Source organism: Rhodnius prolixus, unplaced genomic scaffold, assembly GCF_049639745.1.
Source record: "Rhodnius prolixus isolate KJV_2025 unplaced genomic scaffold, Rpr scaffold_11, whole genome shotgun sequence".
Classification (NCBI taxonomy): domain Eukaryota; kingdom Metazoa; phylum Arthropoda; class Insecta; order Hemiptera; family Reduviidae; genus Rhodnius; species Rhodnius prolixus.
This window is the reverse complement of record NW_027411625.1, coordinates 16720853-16743602: the sequence shown is the minus strand read 5'-3', so window position 1 is coordinate 16743602 and position 22750 is coordinate 16720853. Positions and strand designations below refer to the sequence as shown.

General features: G+C 33.6%; 1 protein-coding gene across 2 annotated transcripts in view; it reads right to left on the bottom strand.

The window, feature by feature from the left end:
• Nucleotides 1-22750, bottom strand: part of LOC141459482 (zinc finger SWIM domain-containing protein 5-like) — a 79929-nt gene that overhangs the window by 16150 nt on the left and 41029 nt on the right. For both annotated transcript variants that reach the window (XM_074138605.1, XM_074138606.1), the window contains exons 2-10: nucleotides 21948-22056; nucleotides 19171-19298; nucleotides 18087-18230; nucleotides 10750-10898; nucleotides 9914-10064; nucleotides 6005-6156; nucleotides 5556-5713; nucleotides 5290-5429; nucleotides 2020-2309 (exon numbers count right to left, since the gene is read on the bottom strand). In XM_074138605.1, the coding sequence (XP_073994706.1) occupies nucleotides 2020-2309; nucleotides 5290-5429; nucleotides 5556-5713; nucleotides 6005-6156; nucleotides 9914-10064; nucleotides 10750-10898; nucleotides 18087-18230; nucleotides 19171-19298; nucleotides 21948-22056 (1421 nt within the window). The remainder of the gene's footprint in view (nucleotides 1-2019; nucleotides 2310-5289; nucleotides 5430-5555; nucleotides 5714-6004; nucleotides 6157-9913; nucleotides 10065-10749; nucleotides 10899-18086; nucleotides 18231-19170; nucleotides 19299-21947; nucleotides 22057-22750) is intronic.

Below are 22750 nucleotides of genomic sequence, written 5' to 3'. Positions count from 1 at the left end.
ACTTCGTGTCTGATAAAACTCTAAATTAACCAGTTTATACGGTGCCTACGTTCATAAAATTTTGCATACAAATAATGACAGTTGCAGTGAACGCAGTGCTAAAATTTAAAGAATATTTACCGAGTTGATTTTTAATTATATTCAAAAAACTATCTCAATATTTTATTAAATTTTGTGAATTTTAGAGTGTAATCTAGAAGAGAGGGGATTTATAAAATACATCGTGTGGCGTGCACATACTCTTGTTTATATAAAAGTTATTATATATATTACTGTATATAGAAGTTGCTCATCTTTCTACTTCAAAAGTCTAAAAGAGCGTCCAAATAAACAAGGAAAAGGAGAAACTATTGTGATCTATTTCAAATGAAGGTGAGGAGATCTGAACACACGAACATACACACATTTCGCTGTATTAATACAGGTACCTTCTAATGCAACTCTAATTACTCAAGTCATTTTTTAGTTTTTTGTGTAATACTGGATTAAAAAATAAAATAAATAAATAATAATAAATCAATTAAAAATAGATCAACAAATTAAAGAGCTATTAATGCAATTCAAAGATGAATTAAAGCAGCAAATGCAATCCCAGAGTAAACTGATAATGCACTTTAGAGGCGAATTAAAACAAGATATGAACAATCAGCGTAATTTGATAGTATATGAATTTAAAGATTCCATAAATAATATTAACGTTAAACTTGAAAGTTTAGATACCAAGATAAACCAAATGGATATAGACTGGCCTTACCCAATTTTGAAAAGTTAATTATACTGAAAAATAGTCCTAAATTGAAAGGTACTGGCATAAAAATATCTGAATACTATCCCAAAAAGGTTCTACAAATAAGGAAGGCGCTTTTACCAAAATTGGTTGAGGCAAGAGAAATGGTTAATACGCGGTTATAAAATACGATATAACAAATTAGTAATAAAAGACAAAATTATCTCTAACAATGAAAACAATTCAGGACAATTAAAAAAACGAATGCTGTCAAATTCACCCCCTACAGATACAGTAGCACATAATAGGAAGATGGAACAGGCGAAATCTTCAAAGAAAACTAAGTCAGAAACTGACTCCAGTCTAGCAAAAATGAAGCTTCAGCAGTTTAGCTACACTCGCAAGAGTTCTGACGAACTAAGGGAGAGCTCTGATTCTCATGTTACACCTACATTTGTTGGGAAGAAATAGCAGTTAACAAGCTCTCTGGAAAATCGCGCCTATAATATAAGAGGACTACGCAACAAGAAGCACAACACAGAACTCATAATTCATTTGAAAAATTTATGTAAAAAAAAATAAAAATAAAAATAAAATGATAAATAAATAAATAGTATTAATAAAATAAATAAATAAATATTCATGTATGTATATAATATATAAGAGGGAAATCGGTATTAATGAACTGAATTGAATTTATTATATTTGTATGTAGAAAGTAAAATACGAATTATATTACTCGTAATATATTCTGTTTAAAGTAGCCGTTAATAATTTTTTGCTGTAAAAAAGTAAAAATTTTGGTTAATTTTTTTTTCTAAAAATAGACTCCACGGACGGTCAATGAGCATGTTGTTGTCTTAATGGAAAGGTATTCTTGGTTAGTATTTACAATGAAAAAGTATTTTTATGTTGTTAATTTTTTTCTTTTCATATGTATGTGGATTATCTTTTATTTTAAATGAAGACTTCTTCTTCTTCTTCTTCTTCTTGTTCTATTAGCGATTGGTGCGTTTTAAATGGATCACCCTGTATATATAATGGTCTCGGTTTCATTTTCTAAAGTATAAAATCAATTTTTTACAGGGAAATCGAGGGCCAGTTATTGAAAAAAAAGCTACCGATTCACTGATCGCTTGAGCACTAGCAGCTTAGATCAAATATGGGAAAATAACGAAGGCGGTTCAAGAACGTTTCGTAACGGAAGAAAAGTATTTGGTAAGTATCAGTACAAAGTAAAGTAATCATTGTAAAGTGTATTTAAAAAAAATAATAATAATAATTCATCTTACCTTTATAGGACATTTCATAGCACACCTTGACCTATAATGACAGTCTGTATACCGTAGGCAAGTTCTGTACTCATAAAATGTCGAATGATCCGAGTAGCGACATTTTGAGGTACACGCTTGTTGCAACTGGCCACCAGTTGCCGACACTTGACTCTCATGCCAACGTCGCTGGGCTGTCAACTGTTGCTGCTTCATTGTACGCACAACAGCGACAGTTAAGCGTAACGCTGCACTAGAATGCCCATGAGAACGTAATGCATCCACACGCGCTGCACAGATTGGTAACGCCTCTGAAAAATTAAAAATGGATACTGTAATGTCTATGACTTTTGAGAAAAATTAGGCATAATGAAAGATTATGACGGGTAAGACAAAGTTTTTATTTTGAGATAGAATTTGCCTTTGGTTATTGTATTGTAACGAAGTTGACTTGAGGAGGGAAAAAAGGCCTAGATTGTTCTAGGGGTTGAGCGACCAAAGTCGGTAACGGTTCACCACTGTGTAAACAAAAGGCAAGGCTTTACCTGAGCTGGAAAAGAAAGGGGCTAGATTGTTCAAGGAGTTTAGTGACCGTAGCCTACAACGGTCCACCGCTGTGTAAAAGCCAGCTAAGAGAGAGGCCCCAGTTGGGGTGGTGGCAGTATGTGTTTTCCCCAGCCAGTGAGCGGCAGGTGGAAGTGAGACAGACGGAGTTGGAGTGAGACAGAGAGTTGGAGGAGGGCGGCCCCAGCTGGGGTGGTGGCAGTATGTGTTTTCCTCAGCCAGTGAGCGGCAGGTGGGAGTGAGACAAACGGAGTGGGACAGTCGCAGTTAAAGAGAGGCAGACCCAGCTGGAGTCAGTTGAGAGTTAGAGAGAGCAGTTAGTCTTGGATAGTTAGTCTTTGAGAGACAGAGTTTGGAGAGACGGTTTGGAAGTGACAGTTCGAGAGAGAGTCAGTGTTGCGGAGTGCTTCAGAGTTAGCCAGTTTGGCGGATAGTCAGTTAGTGAGTAGAGCTTTGTTAGTGCAGCTGAGACTAGTGCAATTCGGTGCAGTGCGGACCAGTGGTCAGTCGTGGAACAGTTTTGTGGCGTTACGTAGTGAGTAACGGTAAACTGTTGTGACTGTTGTAAATGGTAACTGTAATGAATAGCGTTAGTTGCTAGTAAATGTTAATGTTAGTAAATGTTAATGTTAGTAATGTTAATGTGTTAATAAATCAGACTACTTATAAGTTTAGCGAGTTTTATTATTTATCAAACCCACATAAATTAAATTAACTAGTGGCAGGCACTAGTTATAGTTAAAGTTTTTTTAGTAAAGGTAGAAAAACATTACATTATATTGGGCCACCAGCCTTAAGTGTTCGTTCTTGTTCTCACATAGAAATGCCAGCAATAACATCAAGACACACAATGAAGTGTGCTAGTCTTTGAGAAGTAAAATTGAGGTTGTTTTTCTCCGCAAAGAAACATCTTACGGCCCCGGAAACGTTTAAATTAACTGACGAATAATTTCGAATTTGTAAGTATAACTCAGAAACAACGAATAAATTTCTATACATTAAGTATTTCCTGCTCTGCTTTTGATATATTAAACTTGTTGCCTTAAATTTATATACAGGGTGTTCATTTTAAGACGGCTCAAATGCATTTCATGCTTAAACGGTTAATCTGAGCAAAAAATGGTAGAGGAAAAATTTGTTGCCCGTCACCTCTGGTTTCAGAATATATGACTTGATTTTAGATTTGTGAAGCATGTACTGTGCCTTCAAAGGTGCCTCCTCTGGCTCGCAAGCCAGGTTAGCCAGGAGGTTATCAACTGCTCTCTGTATCTGAGGGAGCACCTTTGAAGGCACAGTACATGCTTCACAAGTTAAGTAAAGTGCATTATTTGATAAATTAAGGAATAAGTTTGATTCTTTACATGAAAGCTATTGATCACTTAAATATGTGGCAGGAGGTTTCCAATTTTTTTTTGGTAATTAAACGCAACTCTCCCAAAATTACCAAATAATTATTAAACCTTCTTGTTTGTTACAGATGTAAAATTAATTTTTAGCCATTTTGTGTATGCTTGAGAACATCTAAAGCTCTTAACATTTAATTTTTCTCAGAAAAATCACTCGGAAAACGACTTATTTCCCGATATTAAGAAAAATACTAGCAATACTGCCTTGGCAATATTTTTAGTAGAAAGGGGATGAAAAAAAACATAAAAATGACCTATTGCGTGCTCTTCTTTCTCTTTGATAACAAGTTAAAAAATTGAAATATGATTAATAAATACCAGATTTTGAAATTGCCAACTCCCCACCTGATGAGGCATAGCGTCGAGACTTTTAAAGGGCAAATCTGTACAACATTTCGATTCGAATGACACTTCATTCATGAAAACCGGTTCACGTGTCGATAATTTGAAACGATTGCTAGACTTCCCCTTAACAAGTGTAAGAGCAGATCGTCGTTTTATTGTTACGTAGGGGAGCCCTAACCCTATCATCCTACCAAATTTTATCAAAATCGGGCCAAGATTTACAGAGTAATTAATGATAATTTTGGAGGGGGCCTTACATAAAGGGGGCTAACTCCTCTCCCATTCCATGTGCAGCGTCGAGACCCCCTAAAGGTACATCTACATAACATTCTGACTCGAATGACACCTCATTCATGAAAATTGGTTCGCGCATTTAGGCGCTACGTTGTTTACAAAAAAGGTAACAACAAGAACATTTTTTGAAAAAGCGGTTTTTGCTAATTTTCGGCAAATTTTTTCTCGAAACCTATTAGATCTGGGTTGTTGCAGAAAAATTACAGTTATAAAGGAGGGTTTGCCCTATAATTTAAAGAAAATTTGGTTATTTTATCTTTTATAGAAAATGAGAAAAAAATTGTCAAAGTTGGGTGTTTTTCAACGTTACGCTTTTTCGTGCAGTTTTTGACGATCAACCCTTATACAACTGTCCTACCGGACAGTTTTAATAAAAGATTTCCTTTTTTTACTTAATCATTTACTGAAATTTCATTTTGAACAATTTGAACCACTTTTTCCTCACTTCAATAATCTTTTAAAATTTATTATTCATTAGTGGCAGGATCTAAGCCCTACGCCTCTAAAGTCCTTCTTAGTCCCTTATAGCTACTCTAAAGAAAAATAAGAATAGCTAAAGAATGCTTCTAGAACAATAGTTCAGTAATTTGACATGTCTAATAATCCGCATCTCTTTCTCACAAGAATCCCTTTCTGAAGTTTAAAAAATGCTAATTACTCAGAAAAGTAAAGAACGTAATACCATGCCAGAGCGGTTGCCCTAGTGAGTTGAAACTGCCAGAGAGTAAAGCGCTGTCAGGAACATGGCTGCAATAGGTGTCGCTAGAGAGTATGTTCTTTAGGTGCATGTTATCCCACGACATCTCTACTGCATCTAGTGCCCTATCAAATGAAATGAAAATGTTAAAACATGAATAATTAGTGACAGTGATGAAAATTGCCAGCGCAAACGCATGATCTGCCTACAAACTCACAGAACATTTATTTTAAATTGAAAAATCAAAATACCTATGAAAGACCGTCCTCGGTATATTGTTAGTATTATTCTTTGAATGCGATTGTGTCCAGGGACGTCTACGATGGTTCCTTTCTTGACGGTACCTTTCCTGCCCACCTCCTTCATCGTCTGAACTACTTTCTGATGAAGGGTAACCATTGCCAATTAACTGCAGAAAGAAAAATAGTTGTTTAATTAATTAAGAAATCTTGTTATTTATTTATTCAGTACTAAAGCATTTCGGAAACACGAATCTTGATATCCCAAAGGGGTTTTTGCAAAATGGGTGAGTGTGTATACAGGGGTGCATATGTATGTGAATACTTAAGCCCTAAAACAAAAATACGATTTTGTATCTCATTTTCAATCTTCCAGCGACTTGATAGTCTTGGCGAAGAAAATTTCCCAATGGAATAGAAAAGAAATTAAGTTGAATTTGACAAGCGAAAATAATACTTACATTTTCACTCCTTTGCAAGGCAGGTTGTCTGAAATCTGGATCTTCTAATGGGCACACCTCAATCTTAGTCCATTTTTCTAATAATTTCTTCCAGTGCCTCTTTTCAGCGACACTGCAGTGTGGATTCAACACTATGCAAACCCATAATGCTCCTGGCAAGATGAATTAAAAATTAGACTTTATTTTTTTCATCTTTAATAATAATAATAGTAAATATATCTGCATAGATCTTGGGTGGGAGGGGACTATTCATAAAATAAAAAAAGCAAGCCGCAAAACAAGAAAGCTCTCTAATGGTTACTTCAAAGGGCCAACTCCACCTGTATTAGAGTCGATGTGCGTCACTGCATTTAAGTCAGAAATGGGCAAAAATTTAAACAATTAAATTCCAATTGAATTGAAACAAAATTTAGTTTTAATTAAGATTAAAATTAAAAAATTCAATCGACCAAAATTAGTTGTTTGAATTAAATTCACTTTTAATTTCAATGGAATTTAATAATTAAAATTTTTAATCATAAAAAAAAATTGAGATTAAACTTTAACATTCAGAATTTTAATTGATTGAATTAAATTCCAAATTTAGTTTTAATCACTTTAGACAGTTACAATTTTTAATTTATTCAAAATTTAAATGATTAAATTTTTATAACCACAACTTTGCCAATAGTTGGACCAGGTTTAGGCCAAAGCACCCTTCATTCTATTTAGCTGGTGCCTCATCACCATCAATATTATCACTGTTTTCAAACTAGGCACGTTCACTCTACCAACCAGCTGCCTCATCTTCATCAATATTATCACTTTTCTTAAACTCGGCACCTTCATTTTACCAATACGAGTGCCATCATCATTTATAGAAAGTGCTTGAAGAATTAAGAAAAACTTTTGAAATATCTTCTCTCTAACTATTGTTCCCTTTTATTCCCAAAGACCTTCTGCAAAAACTGTCAGGTTGACTTCCTTTGTCCACATTTCAATATGTTGTTGAGGAGGGTGCTTAAGGATTATAGCAATCCGGTCTTTGGAATAAGTTCTGAAGATGTCTCTATTGACGTATTGCTGAAGCAATTGTTTGGTGGGGGCACCATGATCAATAGGATTTTTGTCATTGAAATCTGCAAAACAAATAGCCATAATAGATAGTTTACAGGAGGAGCAACAAGCAATACTTTTAACTTGCAAAGTGTTACCAGCTCATGGAAAACACTGATAAATGAGGAATAAAACACATCCTCTCTATCCGAATTGAGTAACCAAGTCGGTTCAAAAATATGAAAGAGAAGGTTACATTAAAATACAATAAATAGTATTCGCCTACTTTATAAGTGGCAAGTCAATCCAAGGTTGGTTCAATGTAACTTAAAGTGAGAATTACTGTCATGAGTGCATAAGACTAAAGCAATTACTCACAAATTAACTGAGAAATGTAGCCTTACGTGAGATCTTTCTAATCCAGGAACGTCCTACAAAACGAGGTTCCACCAGAGTGGAATAGCAAAGGTGAAAATGTGTAGTAGGTAGATTTACAATATAATAGACTAATACATAAATAGGTTACATATAATGCGGTAAAAAATAAGTAAAATTTACGAGTAGGATGATCCTATTTAAGTCTAGTTAGTCGTCAACATGGTTAAATGTGAGTGTAACATAGTCCTATATTAAGTCTAGTGAGTCATCAAAATGGTTGAATATGAGTGTAGGATGGTCCTGTATAAGTCTAGTGAGTCGTCAACATGGTTAAATGTGAGTGTAACATAGTCCTATTAAAGGACTAGTGAGTGACCAACATGTTCAACTGTGAGTGTAAGATAGTCTAGTGAGTTGCCCACATGGTTAAATGTGAATGTAGGATAAGTGTAGTGAGTCGTCAACATTGTTATATGTAAGGGTAAGATAGTTCTATATAAGTCTAGTGAGTTGTCAACATGGTTAAATGTGAATGTAGAAACTTCATTTATGTTTATCGAAATTGCTTATTCACCGGATGGAGCATAAAGCAAGCTCGAAGTCTATGTAATGGCGGCTTACAAGCCTACAATATGCCCATTCTTATTTTATCTATTTCATGATAAAAAATAAAAATTATCAAGTTTTTTTTGTCTCGGTTAACGATAATTCTATAAAACATGAAGTAACGATTATTCCAAAAGAAATATTATTTATGGTATTTTTAAATGGATTTTTTTTCTTGCTTAATTCGAAAATTCATCAAACACCTATGGGAGAAATGTTAAAAAAGTTTTTAAATTACTTATTTCACTTAAATTATTAAGTTTAGGGTATTGGCCAATCACAATGAAGTATAGCTGCAGACTGGTAACAAACTGGTAACTATGGTTTTACAATATAATTTTTTTAATACATAATTTTCGTACCATAATTTACGAATATAATTGAATTTTCTTGTAACTTAGAATTGCTTAATAAAGAGATCAAATTAATAATGTTGATAAAATGTGACACATTCCCTCGGAATCCAACTATTAATTGAGCAATAATTACAAGCCAAACTGACATTCAAGCTTAAGTACGCCATTAGATCAGCTTCAAATGAACCCATTAGGCAAATTCATAGTAAATTACAGAGAAAGCCTTTCTTTAAAATTGCACTTCCGGGGTATTGATTTGCTTTCTTCTTGGAAGTTAGGTTAGCAATTTAATAATCAAATACTTAGAGGTAGTAAAACCTTAAAATATCTAAATGGAAGTTTAGAAAACCTTATTTAACCCTTCGTAAAATGAGAGTATAAGATGGTCCTATGTAGGTCTTGTGAGTCACCAACCAACACAGTGAGTAACCAACACTGCTTGTGAAGTCCAATTCTGAAAGAATTGATCAGTAATGTTTTTGTTGGAGATACCATTAGTTGAAAAATCGTATAGTGAATGATTAAATTAATTTGATTAACGATTGAAATTGAAGTAATTCGGTGATTAAAATTAAAGTTCAATTAAATTCTCAGATTTAAACAAAATTTTTTGATTAACGATTAAATTTCAAATTTAGTTCACTAATAAATTGTCATATGATTAAAAGTACGATTAATTTCGCCGATTAAATTCTGATTAAAAATAGGAAAAAATTAAATCAATTGAATTTATGATTAAATTGCATTTTTAATCTGTGCCCATCTCTGATTGAAGTTTTCAATTGTGCTTCCTTGATAGGTTTTTCGCTGAGCTTTGTTTTTCGCTTTGTAACAAGTGGCGTTGATATCGTGGACAAGAGGTCGTGCTTGACTAACGCGAGGAAACCTATACCCAGAGATTAAGGATAAACTATACCCAAGATCAGGTGGTGGCCTCACGTTATTAGTTCGAAGGTTAATAGCAATTAATGTTATAAACCCTGAAAATGTTCATAGTAAAGTATTAGCTCCGTCACCCGTCGATGACTCCTAACTTAGTAGTTGGACATTAAGCCGTGCCTAAAAAAAAGAGACGATTACTTAAATTTTATCCTATTTGGCAAAGAAAAGCGAAAAGCAGAATTTAGATATTGTGGCTGAAAAGAAATCTAAAAACCAACCGCTTAAGAACATTGTACCAGCTGTTACAAAGTTGAAAAATTTCTGCGGTCGTACCGGGCTTTGGTATGGTCATAGAGGATAGGCAGGAAACTAAGAAAAGTGCATTATGTAGAATTTTCGCAAAGCTGCTTTGCTTGCCACTTCCAACATTATTCACTAAGTTTTTCCATCAGTAAGATAACCACTTTCAAGTTTTCCATCAGTGCTGATTTACTATCGTTTAGGTAATGATCGCTCCGGTTAATGACTACGTATAAATGACATAAGTAATAATAGTACAAACAGATCGATTAATAACTAATAGTTTGCTGGTGGCATTAAACGAACCTCAAGTTTAATCATTGCTACAGACATAGTGACCATTTCTACTAACCTAACTGGTCCCATAACTGACGACACTTGTCAGTCATCGGAGTATTCTGTGACTTCCACAGTATTAGTCTTGGATCGGAGAGGAACTGTTCAGTAATTAATGTTAACATCCTAGGACCATTAGAATCTCTCGCTCGTAACATCTCACGCACCTGTAAACAAAATAGCAATGTTAGAATGATCACTCTCACGACTTCCTCTTATCACAATTTTTAAAATTCTAACTTATACATTTTCTTTAAATATCCATTTTTTTTAAAAAAGACATTGACACGCCTGCTGCCTCAGAATGTCCTTAAATCAATGTTTTACAAATAGACCTAAGGGTAGTTCATTTTTAAAGCACGTAATTCAAAATAAAACATCAGACAAAATTTGCTATTGTGTAATGAAAAATAGTTTTTAAAAAAGAAACTAATAAAATCAATGATTTCTTTTTGCAAAAAATATTTGGGTAGCAGACTACTCAAATTGCTCAGAAGCAATTCGAGTTTTTATAGGCAGCTACACCACTGTTAATGTTTGCTTTAATATATCATTTCAATCATATCCTTGTTTTAAAGGCGCCACGGTAGCCGAGCGGTTAGAGGCGAGACCTGCGAAGCTAATATGTATTATGGCACTGGATTCGATTCCCCCTGTCGAGATCTTGGATTTTACTTAATGGTTAATAAAAGAAATTTACAGTAAAGTATGTTTGCTAGTCGCCTCTGTCCAAGACACCTAATTGGTAGTTGGACGTAAAGCCCGCCTGAAAAAATAGGCAATTACTTTACTTTTTACACTACTGTTAACTTGGGAAAAGGGAGATTAAAAATGAAAGACTTGAAATAATACCTTTGCAAAAAGAGAATTTAACTGTTTATTGGCATTGTAATAGCTTCCTTGGGCCAGATAAGACTTTACTTGCTCGCAAACCTGCTCCTCGTCCAGATGCCACGTATGCTCATCGTCTGCATTCGCTCCGGCTGTAGGATCTGGTGCACCTAGAATTTTTGTTAACAGAATTATAGGGGATATCTAGGATTAAGTAATTAATTATATTTTAAGTGTATACTTCAGTTGTGTGTGAGCTCTCGTACAGTGAAGTAGTGTACAAAGTTCGTGTCTATTGCAACTACAATTTTGTATATATTTCTATATAACTACAGGGAGTACATTTATTTTTTATTATTTTCTATTTTCTAATTGAATTTTTCCCTTTTTCTGTACATATTTTGCTTTCAGTTTTTCTTATTTTTCTCAATTTTTCTGTACATATTTTGTGCATCATTTTTGTTCATTTAACGAGTTTAATTTTATTTAAGTGGGCTTTGATTATTGGACCATTATGGGGGATTCCCAAGGGGATATGAGAAATGTTCCACCTGATAAGAATGATTTAGGACAATGTAGTACACAGGAAGAAAATATGAGCACTGAAGTTATGGAATTTACTCACTCAGGTGACAAAAATATGACAGATATAAACATGGAAGTAATAGGAAAATCAGATGTTACAGATGAAATCAAGGAAAAAGTATATCCTCAGTTTCAATATGAAACCATTGATAAAGGTCCGTATGTGGTTTTCATTGAGGGTACTGGAAATGGGAACGGTATAGGCCGGCTCCATCCCATGGCCCTGGGCAAACTGATATATAACAGTCATCCAGAAATTAAAAAATTTATCAGCAGTGTTAAAAAAATAGGGCGAAATAGGATAAAAGTAGAATTAATAAATAGAGAAAGTGCTAATTGTTTAATAGGTTCACAGCTATTAAAAGAAAAAAATTTGGTAACTTATGCCCCTACTTTCATATTACAAAGACAAGGTATTATTCGGGGAGTTTTCCATGAATTGTCGGATGAAGATATAGCTAAGGATGTTCAGTCGTCGTCTTATGAACCTGTCATGGTGATTAAAGCGAGACGTTTTTCTCGAAAAGTTGTTGAAGCGGGCCAAACTAAATTTGTTCCTACTCAGACTGTTTTGCTCACTTTTAGAGGCCAGACCTTGCCTGATTACGTCACTTTGCACTATGTCAGATGCCCGGTAGAGCCTTATATTCAAAAAATTAACCAATGTTTTAAATGTCTTCGCTATGGACATAAAAGTGAGAAATGTAACAGCTCAGTAAGATGTAGTAAGTGCGGGCAACAACATCTTAGTAAAGACTGCAGTGCCGACACTCCGGTAAAATGTGTACATTGCAATGGCGAACACTCAGCTCTGTCAAAAAGTAAATGTCCTGAATTCAGCAAACAACAATCAATTAGGTCGTTAATGACCGAAGAAAATCTGTCTTTCACTGAAGCTAGAGAAAAACTAAATAGCAATAGTTTTAGAGGAGCTTTAGTTAATCAGGTGCCAACGATTAATCATAAATCAGTTTTTCCTCCACTTCATACTACTAACAGGGTTCCTCCCAAAAGGTTACGCCCTAACTCTCCTCCTGACAAAGATAATACATCTGAAAAATATAAAAAAATCCTAGCCAGCTATAGTCCAGACTGGTATAAAAGTCAGCCCATCACTAAAAACCCCTATCCCCCGAATTACGAAAATATCCGAGGTAAACCCTCTCAAAAATTAACAGTCGATGTAAATAAGTTTTGTGAAGCTCTATTTGAAATTGTTACCAGCCTAAAAAATGTTGACTCTAGTAATAAAAATGATATATTAAAAGAGATAAAAGTAAGAGTAGAACATTTCGGTTTATTTGAATGAATTTCAATAAACCTCTGAAACTCTTACAATGGAATGCTAGATCGGCTGTCAGTAATAAAGGCAGCTTAGAAATATGTCTAGCCCAGAATAATATTAATATTGCTATTCTCTCAGAAACTTGGTTTCGCCCAAATAAATATATTCATTTTAAAGGTTATAATGTGATTCGAAAAGACAGAAGCGACGGTAAGGCAGGTGTGGCTATTCTTATTAGCAACAACATACCGTACAAAGTTCTCAATAACATTGAAATAGATAAAGTTATGTCTGTATGCATTACGATTCCCTTTGAAAACAAACAAATTTCTATTACCTCTATTTATAATAATCCTAAAAATAACATTTCTTCTCGTAACTGGGAGAAACTATTTAATAAAATACCAAAACCTTGTATAATTGCTGGCGATTTCAACTGTCACCACCAGTTCTTCGGGTGTTCTCAGACGAATTCCAAAGGGTCTTCCCTATTAGATGCTATCGATAAGTGTGGGCTTATTTTATTAAATGACGGTTCACCTACTGTTGTTAATTCAACTACTCAAGTTAATTTATCAGCCATCGATTTAACTTTTGTGTGCCCAGAACTGTCTACTATATTCGATTGGAATATTATGAATGATACTCTTGGCTCAAATCACCTTCCGATAATTATAGAATCTAATGTTTCTTATAAAAATCAGGTTCAAGTTTTTTCTGGCCGGAAATGGAACATAAATAAAGCTAATTGGGAGAAATATGGTGAACTCATGAGTATCTATACAACCGAACAATTAGCCTCATCTTCTCCCCTTGATTACGATCTGTTTATAGAAAATATAAATAAGGCTAGTGATATTTCTATACCTAAAATTAAAACTATCAAAAATTCAAATTTCAACAAACATTGGTGGAATGACAAATGCAAAATAGCTGTTGAAAATAGGAATGCCGCTTATTTATTATATAAAAGAAATTCCAATTATTACAATTTCCTCTCTTATCAAAGGGCCGCAGCAAAGGCAAAAAAGATAATTAAAGAAAGTAAAAGAGTTTGTTGGCGTCAGTATTGTGAGGGTATTAATAAAAATACAAATATAAAGGAGATGTGGCGCGCATTTAAATGTTTAAAAAATAGAAAGATTGCAAATAGACCCCCTATAAGCAATACCGAATGGACCGAAGATTTTATAAACAAGTTATGTCCTCCTTACGTATCTGATGAACCTCTTTCCATTGACCAGTCGAATAATACTCACTTTCTTTTGGAGCCCTTCACAATTACAGAACTTAACTCCGCAATAAAAACTAACAAGAATACAGCCCCCGGCTTAGACAATATTCATTACCCCATGATTGCTCACCTCCCTTGTGTTTCTAAAAACCTACTTCTTTCAATGATAAACAAATTCTGGTTAGACGGACAGTTTCCAGTCACATGGAGAAATTACTTAATAATCCCAATCTTAAAACCATCTAAACCAGTTAATGATTATAATTCATATCGCCCCATTTCGCTATCTTCTTGCTTGTTAAAAACTATGGAAAGAATGGTTAAAGCACGATTTGAATGGTATTTAGAAAGTAACTCCCTATTACCCGAATCACAATTCGGCTTTAGAAAGGGAAGAACAATCTCGGATTGCCACTCTTTGTTACTATCCGATATAGACATTTCATTCACCACTAACAAATCAGTAGTAGCAGCCTTCTTGGACATTTCTGGAGCCTACGACAATGTGCATCTTGGTATATTAACACGTAAATTACTTGCCATGGGATTTCCTCAAAAATTTGTGTATAACATATTAAATATAATAAATAGGAGAAGTATATTTGTTAAAATTGTTGATCAACTTGTTGGACCTAGAGTTGCCCAGCTTGGTTTGCCTCAGGGGAGCATTTTGAGCTGTTTGCTGTACGCTGTGTATGCATCGGATCTTACTAGTATCTGCCATTCCGAGGTTAAACTTATTCAATATGCAGATGATATTTGTGTTTATAGCGCAAATCAGAACACTACTACTTGCGTAGAAAACTTAGATCTCGCTATGAAAAAATTCTTCGACTGGTCCCTAAATAATGGCCTTAACCTTACTGTAGCTAAATGTGTCGTTTGTCCATTTAGCAGAAAACGATCGATACCTATGGGGGACGAAGTTAGACTAGGAGACACTCTATTCCCCTGCAAAATGAAAGTGCGATTTTTGGGATTGTTACTAGACAGAAAACTGAAATGGACCGCACACATTAATGAACTAGTCGGTAAAACAGAAAAATATGTAAATGTACTTCGGATGATTTGTTTTAATAACTGGGGAACCTATCCATCGACCTGCCTTTTATTCTATAGATCTACGGTAAGAGCTATTTTTGACTTCGGTTGTACATTTTATAGTAGGGCCTGTAAAACTAAACTTCAGTGCTTAGACAGAATTCAATACAAATGCATAAGATTATGCATGGGATACCTCAATAGTACTCCTGTCAACGTCATGTTATCGGAAGCAAATGAACCACCTCTGCATTTGAGAAGAAGGATGCTAACAGACCGTTATATCTTAAGAACCATGTCTTTCTCTCCAACTGTTTCAAGTAGAATCAATTCCTTATCAGTAACGGTTTTAACCTTTGCCTACTGGAAAAACAAAGTTACCCCACTAATTGTAGATAGTTTTCTGGAACTAACTGAGTTCCAGTCTGCAATAATTCGTTCTGATAAGATACCAGTATTTCTCTGTGATTATAATTTCTTGACGAAGAATGTATCCGTTGCATACATGCCTGACTATAAAGAAAGAATTCATCTTCAGACTATTAATACATTTCGTGAGGACGTTTCGCACTTTTTACCAAATACTCAGATTATATACACTGATGGCTCCAAAGTGGGGAACAATGTGGGAGCTGCTTTCTACGATCCCTCAAATAATGTTAAAAAAATGTTTAAGTTACCACATTTCGCCTCCATTTTTTCTGCCGAGACAATAGCCTTCATTGAAGCGCTGAAATATATAGAAAAGCTAAACACTAAGAAAGTGGCTATCATGTCTGACTGTAGAAGTCTATTAGATTCTCTGGCCAACATCCATTACAAGTCACACACTTCACATTTTACAATAGAAATAATTAAGTTAATTCACAACATTAAAGTTCAAAATAAACTACTCAAACTAGTCTGGATTAGAGGGCATGCCCACATCACCGGAAATGAGGTAGCCGATAGCCTGGCCAAACGGGCTGGTACTCTGGGAGACATTGTAAATTATAAGCTCCCCTTTACGGATATTAGACCAATCGTTAGGATTAGGATGTTTGATAAATGGCAGAGAGAATATGATTTGATTGATAAAGGAGTTTTCTATAAGAAAAGTAATCCCCTAGTAGGTGTTAAACCTTGGTTTCTTGACCTCAATTTAAATAGAAGAAGCATCAGGATAATTAATAGAATCAGATCCAATCATGGACTCTGTGGTGCATACTTAAATAGAATAGGAAGAGCTAATACTAATGTATGTACAGAATGCGGTACACTTGACGATTTGGAGCACATTCTGATGGAATGTAAAAAATATAGTAGCTATAGAGTCAAACTGTTCAGCTCTCTTCAAAAAAAGATAAAAAGTCCATTTAATTATATTAACATTATACAGGAAGTTAGATCCACAAGCGAAGAATTAACAGAATTTATTAATGAGGGATGTATTAAAGTGTAAGCTTAAATGATTTAATAGTGGAAATGATAGTTAATTTCAAATATTGAACATACTGTTCTTGAATCGTTGGCTAATGGCCACAGGCATAGGCCCAAAAAAAAAAAAAAAAAAAAAAAAAAAAAAAAAAAAAAAAAAAAAAAAAAAAAAAAAAAAAAAAAAAAAAAAAAGTGTATACTTGCTCGGTGAGTTCCTCTTTTTCTAATGGAATGTTAACTATCAATATAGACGTAGTGTTTATAAGTTACATCCAAAGCTAAGTACAAGCTGAACTCAGGGGGTATCTACAGTAAGTGGCATTTGCAAACAATTAAAACTGCCCCAAAAAATTTGTTTGTCAGAAGCCTGTCACGTGTGCCACGTGTCAAAAGTATTGTACAGTAGTCTACAGCAGAAACTTGCGCAATGACGAACAACCTGGCATGAGTTTTTTCTCTCTCTCTGGGACAAATTGTCTGTCTATGATTAAATACTGATAAGTATTCGCCATCATAATAATGAACAGTAGTAATAATAATAATAAAAAAACTAATTAATAATAATAATTACAATAGTTATTAATAATAAAACAATTAATAATAATTACAATAATTATTAATAATAAAATAATTAATATTAATCAAATTATTAATATTAATCAAATTATTAATATTAATCAAATTATTAATATTAATCAAATTATTAATATTAATCAAATTATTAATATTAATCAAATTATTAATATTAATCAAATTATTAATATTAATCAAATTATTAATAATAATCAAATTATTAATAATAATCAAATTATTAATAATAAATTATTAATAATAAATTATTAATAATAAATTATTAATAATAAATTATTAATAATACATTATTAATAATAAATTATTAATAATAATCAAATTAATAGTAATAAGGAAGTGCAGTGGATTCCCACGCGGAGATCCCGGGTTCGAATCCAGCTGCTGGCCCTTAGGTTTTCTCTTTCTAGGAGCTTCTTACAGCTCATTATCGGTGATGGACAGTGATGTCTGTAACGAGCTCCGAGCGCCAATAACCTGAGAAGTTGACGCGCCTTCAATCATTAAAATAATAAGATAATATTAATAATCTTTTTGATTAAAATCTTTAAATAGAGGATGTGTTTGTCAAATGCCCATACTCCTCAATACCAGCATAAAAAACACTGTGAGTAAGGTTAAATTACTTATATAATCACATAATAATGAACCCATTAGGGTCTAAATTTCCATGCTGAATTCCCTCTCTTTCTGTCCGGTAAGACAAAGTGTTGTCTTTAGAGATAAAATATTAAATATAATATAAATATTATAATATTAAAGTGGCGCTAATGACGTTAGAAGTCGAAGCGGCTTTTACATACACACATACGCACACGCACTTATACTATACATAAAACATATGGGGAGGGTGTTGGTTATGTTGGTTGGTGGTTATGAGTATGGTTTTGTAAGCAGGAGATCTCCAGTTCAAATCCTGCGTTTAGCTATTTTTTTATTTGTTAGAAAAAATGTTAATTGTAAAGTAGGTGCTTCGTCCACGTTACCTAATTGGTAGTTAAGCCCGCCAGAAAAAAATAATTTTAAATTTGGGCATTTTTTTAAAAATAAAAAATATGTGCATACATAATTACTTTCTTTTCTCTGGGTACGTATATGCGAGCTCTGTAATGAATGATAATGTAACTTTTATGAAGCTCCTTCTAAAAACGGTTGTTTTTAGAAAACAAGTTTAAAATTTTAAATTATGGAAGGTCAAATTATATTTACCTGGTATTTGATTAATTTCCGATCTTTGTTGCAATATTTCATCAGCAAGTTTTTGAGCAGTAGGCAGTACTTCGGTGTGATGTTCAGATATGAGGTACTGAACGAACTTTTGTAACTGCTGCCTATCCATTTGCAACAGCGTTTCTGAAAATTTTAACAAATTAACATTTAAATGAACTTGTGAAAATAATGGGTTTCATACGTTTTTTTCCAACTAAGAAGTTTCATTGACTAGAATATCCATCCTGAGTGTACAGTTGCTAAAGTTGCGCGATGAAATCAGAATAAGAATCGATGTGAAATCGAAAGGGAAATGTGAACAGCACATTATTGTGGCGCCACGGTAGCCGTGCGGTTAGAGGCGAGACCTGCAAAACTAATATGTATTGGTATGAAAAAATAAATGCCAATTTCAGTCATATGTATTTATTGTGCCGGAGCTTTGAACCTAGGGCTAGTCATCTCCAGGGCTTATTGTGTATATGACATTTTTACAAGGTTTTTAAGTGGGTGAAACTTTGGTCCTGTCTGGTTATGAACTGCTTTGTTTCTACGGAAGTCCCACCGGCAACACTTCTTTCTTAAAAAAATGAAAATATCCACCCAATTTGCGCTTCTACAAGAATAGTGGAATGTGACGAGAAACTGATTTACGGGCAAAATCACAGGTTGTGATTTGCGATTAGTTCTCGGTGACAGCCATTTCTGGATGGTATAAGAGGGCAAAATAAAAAAAAGAACATTTTTCACATTTTCCGAAATTAAAAAGAGTAATTCATCACGATTTTTTTCCAAACGAACTGCGATCTTTAGTACCTATTGTCTAGAACTTTTCTTTAAGATATAGCCCAGCATTAACTAACTTAGGTCAATACCAACAATGTTTTGTGCCAGAAAGATAAACCTTGGACACATATTTCTTTCCCATCAGACTAAGGTACCAACTGTACGAAGGCGGGACGGTTGCTGAAAAATAGATAGGTCCCCCAGCTAATGGTTACAAAAACAAACGCGTGTGCAACAGCAGATGTTAAACGTACTTTTTAAAACAAAATCTGTTAAATAATAATAATAAATTACATACCTGAAATTGGTACCCTAAGTCTGACATTATCAGCATTTCTAATTCTATACAATGATAACGCTACCACGTGTTCACACCAGAAGATGTCTTTGGTTTCACAACTGCATGTAACTGAAGTTATCTTACACCTGCAAACAAATTAAATGTTATTTCCATTGATAACTTGAAAAAAAAAGCCTTTTTTTAATATTTTAATTCTTTTTTATATTATAATTTATGTAATTATAAATAAAGATTTATTATTATTATATTCAAATTCAGGTATTGCCCATTTTATACTCCAGCGCATCTGATTGTGTTAATAAAGAGTGTAAAAAATTATTTCTTCAAGAGTTAAATATACTTCTTGCTTTGTTTCTGCAATGGCTAAATTGTTTATTAATTCAACATGGAATTTAAAATACATGAAAAAGTATAAATATAATTTGTACTTCCTTCCTTCTCAGAATAAGGCTTAAGCAGAATTTTTTTAACTACTGAAATATTTGAAAATTAATTTTGAGTTAATTCTTCTTTTTGGTACGTATATATTTTTTAAAGAATCTTTTAATAATATAATAGTTTTAAAGCTTAATGTACTATTAACAGTTTTTAAAATTTAAGTCTGAAAAGAGATGGCAAAAACAGCAGCACCGTGGCAGATGTACTATTTCTAAAAATAAAAATAGTGGAGAATATAAGTGGTATTTTTCTGATCTTAGAAAAATTTATATCGTAAAGAAATTCCGTTTAAAATAGTCTAAAAACAAGAAAAACAGGGTACTTTTCTTTTGAAAGGGTTGTTCCAGTGTTATTAATTAATTAATTTGTAATATTTAATCTGTAAACATTGCATCATAATTGATGTTTACGAGTATAACAAATTTTTAACTGAGTAGGTTGCCACTGTAAAAAAATAGTTATTGAAAACTTACACGTGAAAAAATTAATAAATAAAAAATTGTCATACTTATGAAATTAGGTATAATGTCTAATAAACAAAAAATAAGAATTCTAATGCTTATATTCATGTACTTATCTTCACCTTTAACGGCAACTCGCTACGTTTTCTTGACTCATGAGTCATGACATAAACAGGGACGGTCAAATTTGTACAATGTAGAAACTAAACATTCAACTGTTAATATTTGCTCAAAACTGTTCCAGGTTTTTTATAATTACTTCAAAAACTTTTATTTAAACTTTATTTGATATGAATCTAAATTAAATTTAAAAAGGGAATGGATTAGAGACTTCAATAGGAATATTGGCGCCCCGCGGATCTCCCAGCCTAACAACAACAACATACCTTCACTGCATCCCTAACACTATAGAAGTATTGTGTGCAATTCGATGAAAAGGTATCAATGCCCTCATAAAGTAAGGACGGTTTATGGCCGATGGGAATTTTTTTTTGTTTTTTAATGCGTAGGATGGAACAAAACTGCTACCATAGATGAAAAAAAAACATAGAGACACCATCTTTCATTGACGATTATGCACCTGCCCTCAAAGTTCTTTGCGATTGAAAAAACTGACAGATTTGAAATACGAATCGTTGCAATGTATACCCTATTTACCACGATGGCATTCACCTAGAGAAAGTTTCGACTCGAAATCGTTTTGAGTAAAAAAAAAAAAAAAAGAAGAGGAGGAAGATAAAACCAGAGTTGAGTAAGATGGTAAGATGGTGGAGCAAAAGGACTCTACAGGAAAATAGTTTCATTTTGGAGCTAAAGAAATAAAGTTTCCGTGGCCTTGAACTGTTTCTTCAACTTAGTTTTCAAATACTACGCAGGGACGTTTATATTATGTATTCGTTCATACAAAAAATGACGACTTTCAAAAAAATGTACTGACCTTTCTCATTATTACTTTATGTTTTGAACTTTTTTTTGAGAGCAGCTTTAAAAATTCCTCTTTTTCTATTTGCCAAATTATTCAATGATGTGTTCTTTAATCCAATACGATACGGAGACATGCTATTCGAAAGAAGCGACATCTTGACTCAATTAATTAGAGAAGACACACAAATACGTTAATCGAAAATATAATTCCTTAATCAAAACTCCAACAAGAATACTGAGACAAAATCAGCTATTTCAATCACATGACTGTAACCACAACATATAAAACCCCCTCACGGAAAACAAACCTCTCACGAGCACACCTCCATTTTATTTCAGTCACTATTGATGGCACTCATCCGAAATTTTCAATCCAAAATACAAAACTTTAAGCAATCAATAGAATACCCGCTTTCAAGACTTACACCCAACAAACTAGAGATAAATAATAAATTAATTAAAAAAAAGATAGGATGAAAAAATAATTGCCATTTCAGTCGTGATACATTTATTCTGCCAAGCTTTCGACCTAGGGACTAGGTCATCTTCAGGGCTGTGGAACATGTTTACAGATTGTTAATAATGATTCTATTAAAATGAATATGTATAATGTAATATAATATAATGTATCACGACTGAAATGGCAATTATTTTTTCATCCTATTGAAAATATGAATCAGTCACCAAAAAGAATGAACAACAATAAAAAAAAGATGTTTGAAACATTGACTTGGATTATCAAAATTATACTGTATTAACTAAAACTTTTTAAGCATGTTAAGAATGCATGCTTTGGATCATAATTCAGGATAGCCACTTCTCTAGTGGATAGGCCAGAGGTTTTGTATCCGCAAGCTAGAAATGAAATGTGAAAGCTATGGACGCCAATGGCCTCAGAAAATTGCAGAAATTAAAAGTAAAAATAAAACAGCGTATAACAGTATCACTCACCTATCAAAACTGACGGATACTTTATAATCCCGATCGGGTTCGGGACTGTAGGGCGGTGTACTAGGATGCGGCACTCTGCTACTCGATACGATACCACTTAAATGGAACCCTGAAAAGAAAGGATATTAATTAGTACAATAATAATGTGTGGAAGGAAAGGGATTAGTTAAGCATTTAGTGCAGCCACGCGGAAGTACCGGGTTCCAACCGGGTGTCAGATTGTAAAAGTGCCACACTTATGTGTTTTTTATCCTGGAGTTGAAATAATTTTTATACGAGTATTTCAACCCCTTTAGGTTAATTATATTTAGTTCTAGTTAATTTTAGGATGTGCAGGAATATTAGTACAAAGTACTGCACATCCAACTAGTAGCCTCCTTGGATTCAGTATATAACAAAGCCCAAGCAAACAGTAAATGAGGAAGTTATAAGGACCAGTAATACTTTTGGTTTTGCCTGAAATGAATATAATAGAAAACAATTAAAATTATTAATTCAGATTTAGTTAATTTATAAAAGTTAGTTGATTTAAGGGATGACACAATCATATTCCACACTCGCCCTCGTCGACAACGTCGATGATATAAGAGGGGATGTGTGGAGATATTCTTGCAGACCCAGGCTCCACCCTACCTTGTTAAGCAAGGTGTAGTGATTGGAAGCTATGGGTCTGCACGTGTCATCCCAGCTCGTGTGGCACAAGGAACGAGGAAGAAACAAGATAGTGGGCGCTAATGGCCGTAGAAGTCGATGCGCCGGAAACAAAAAAAAAAAAAAATTAATAATAATAATAATAAATTCCA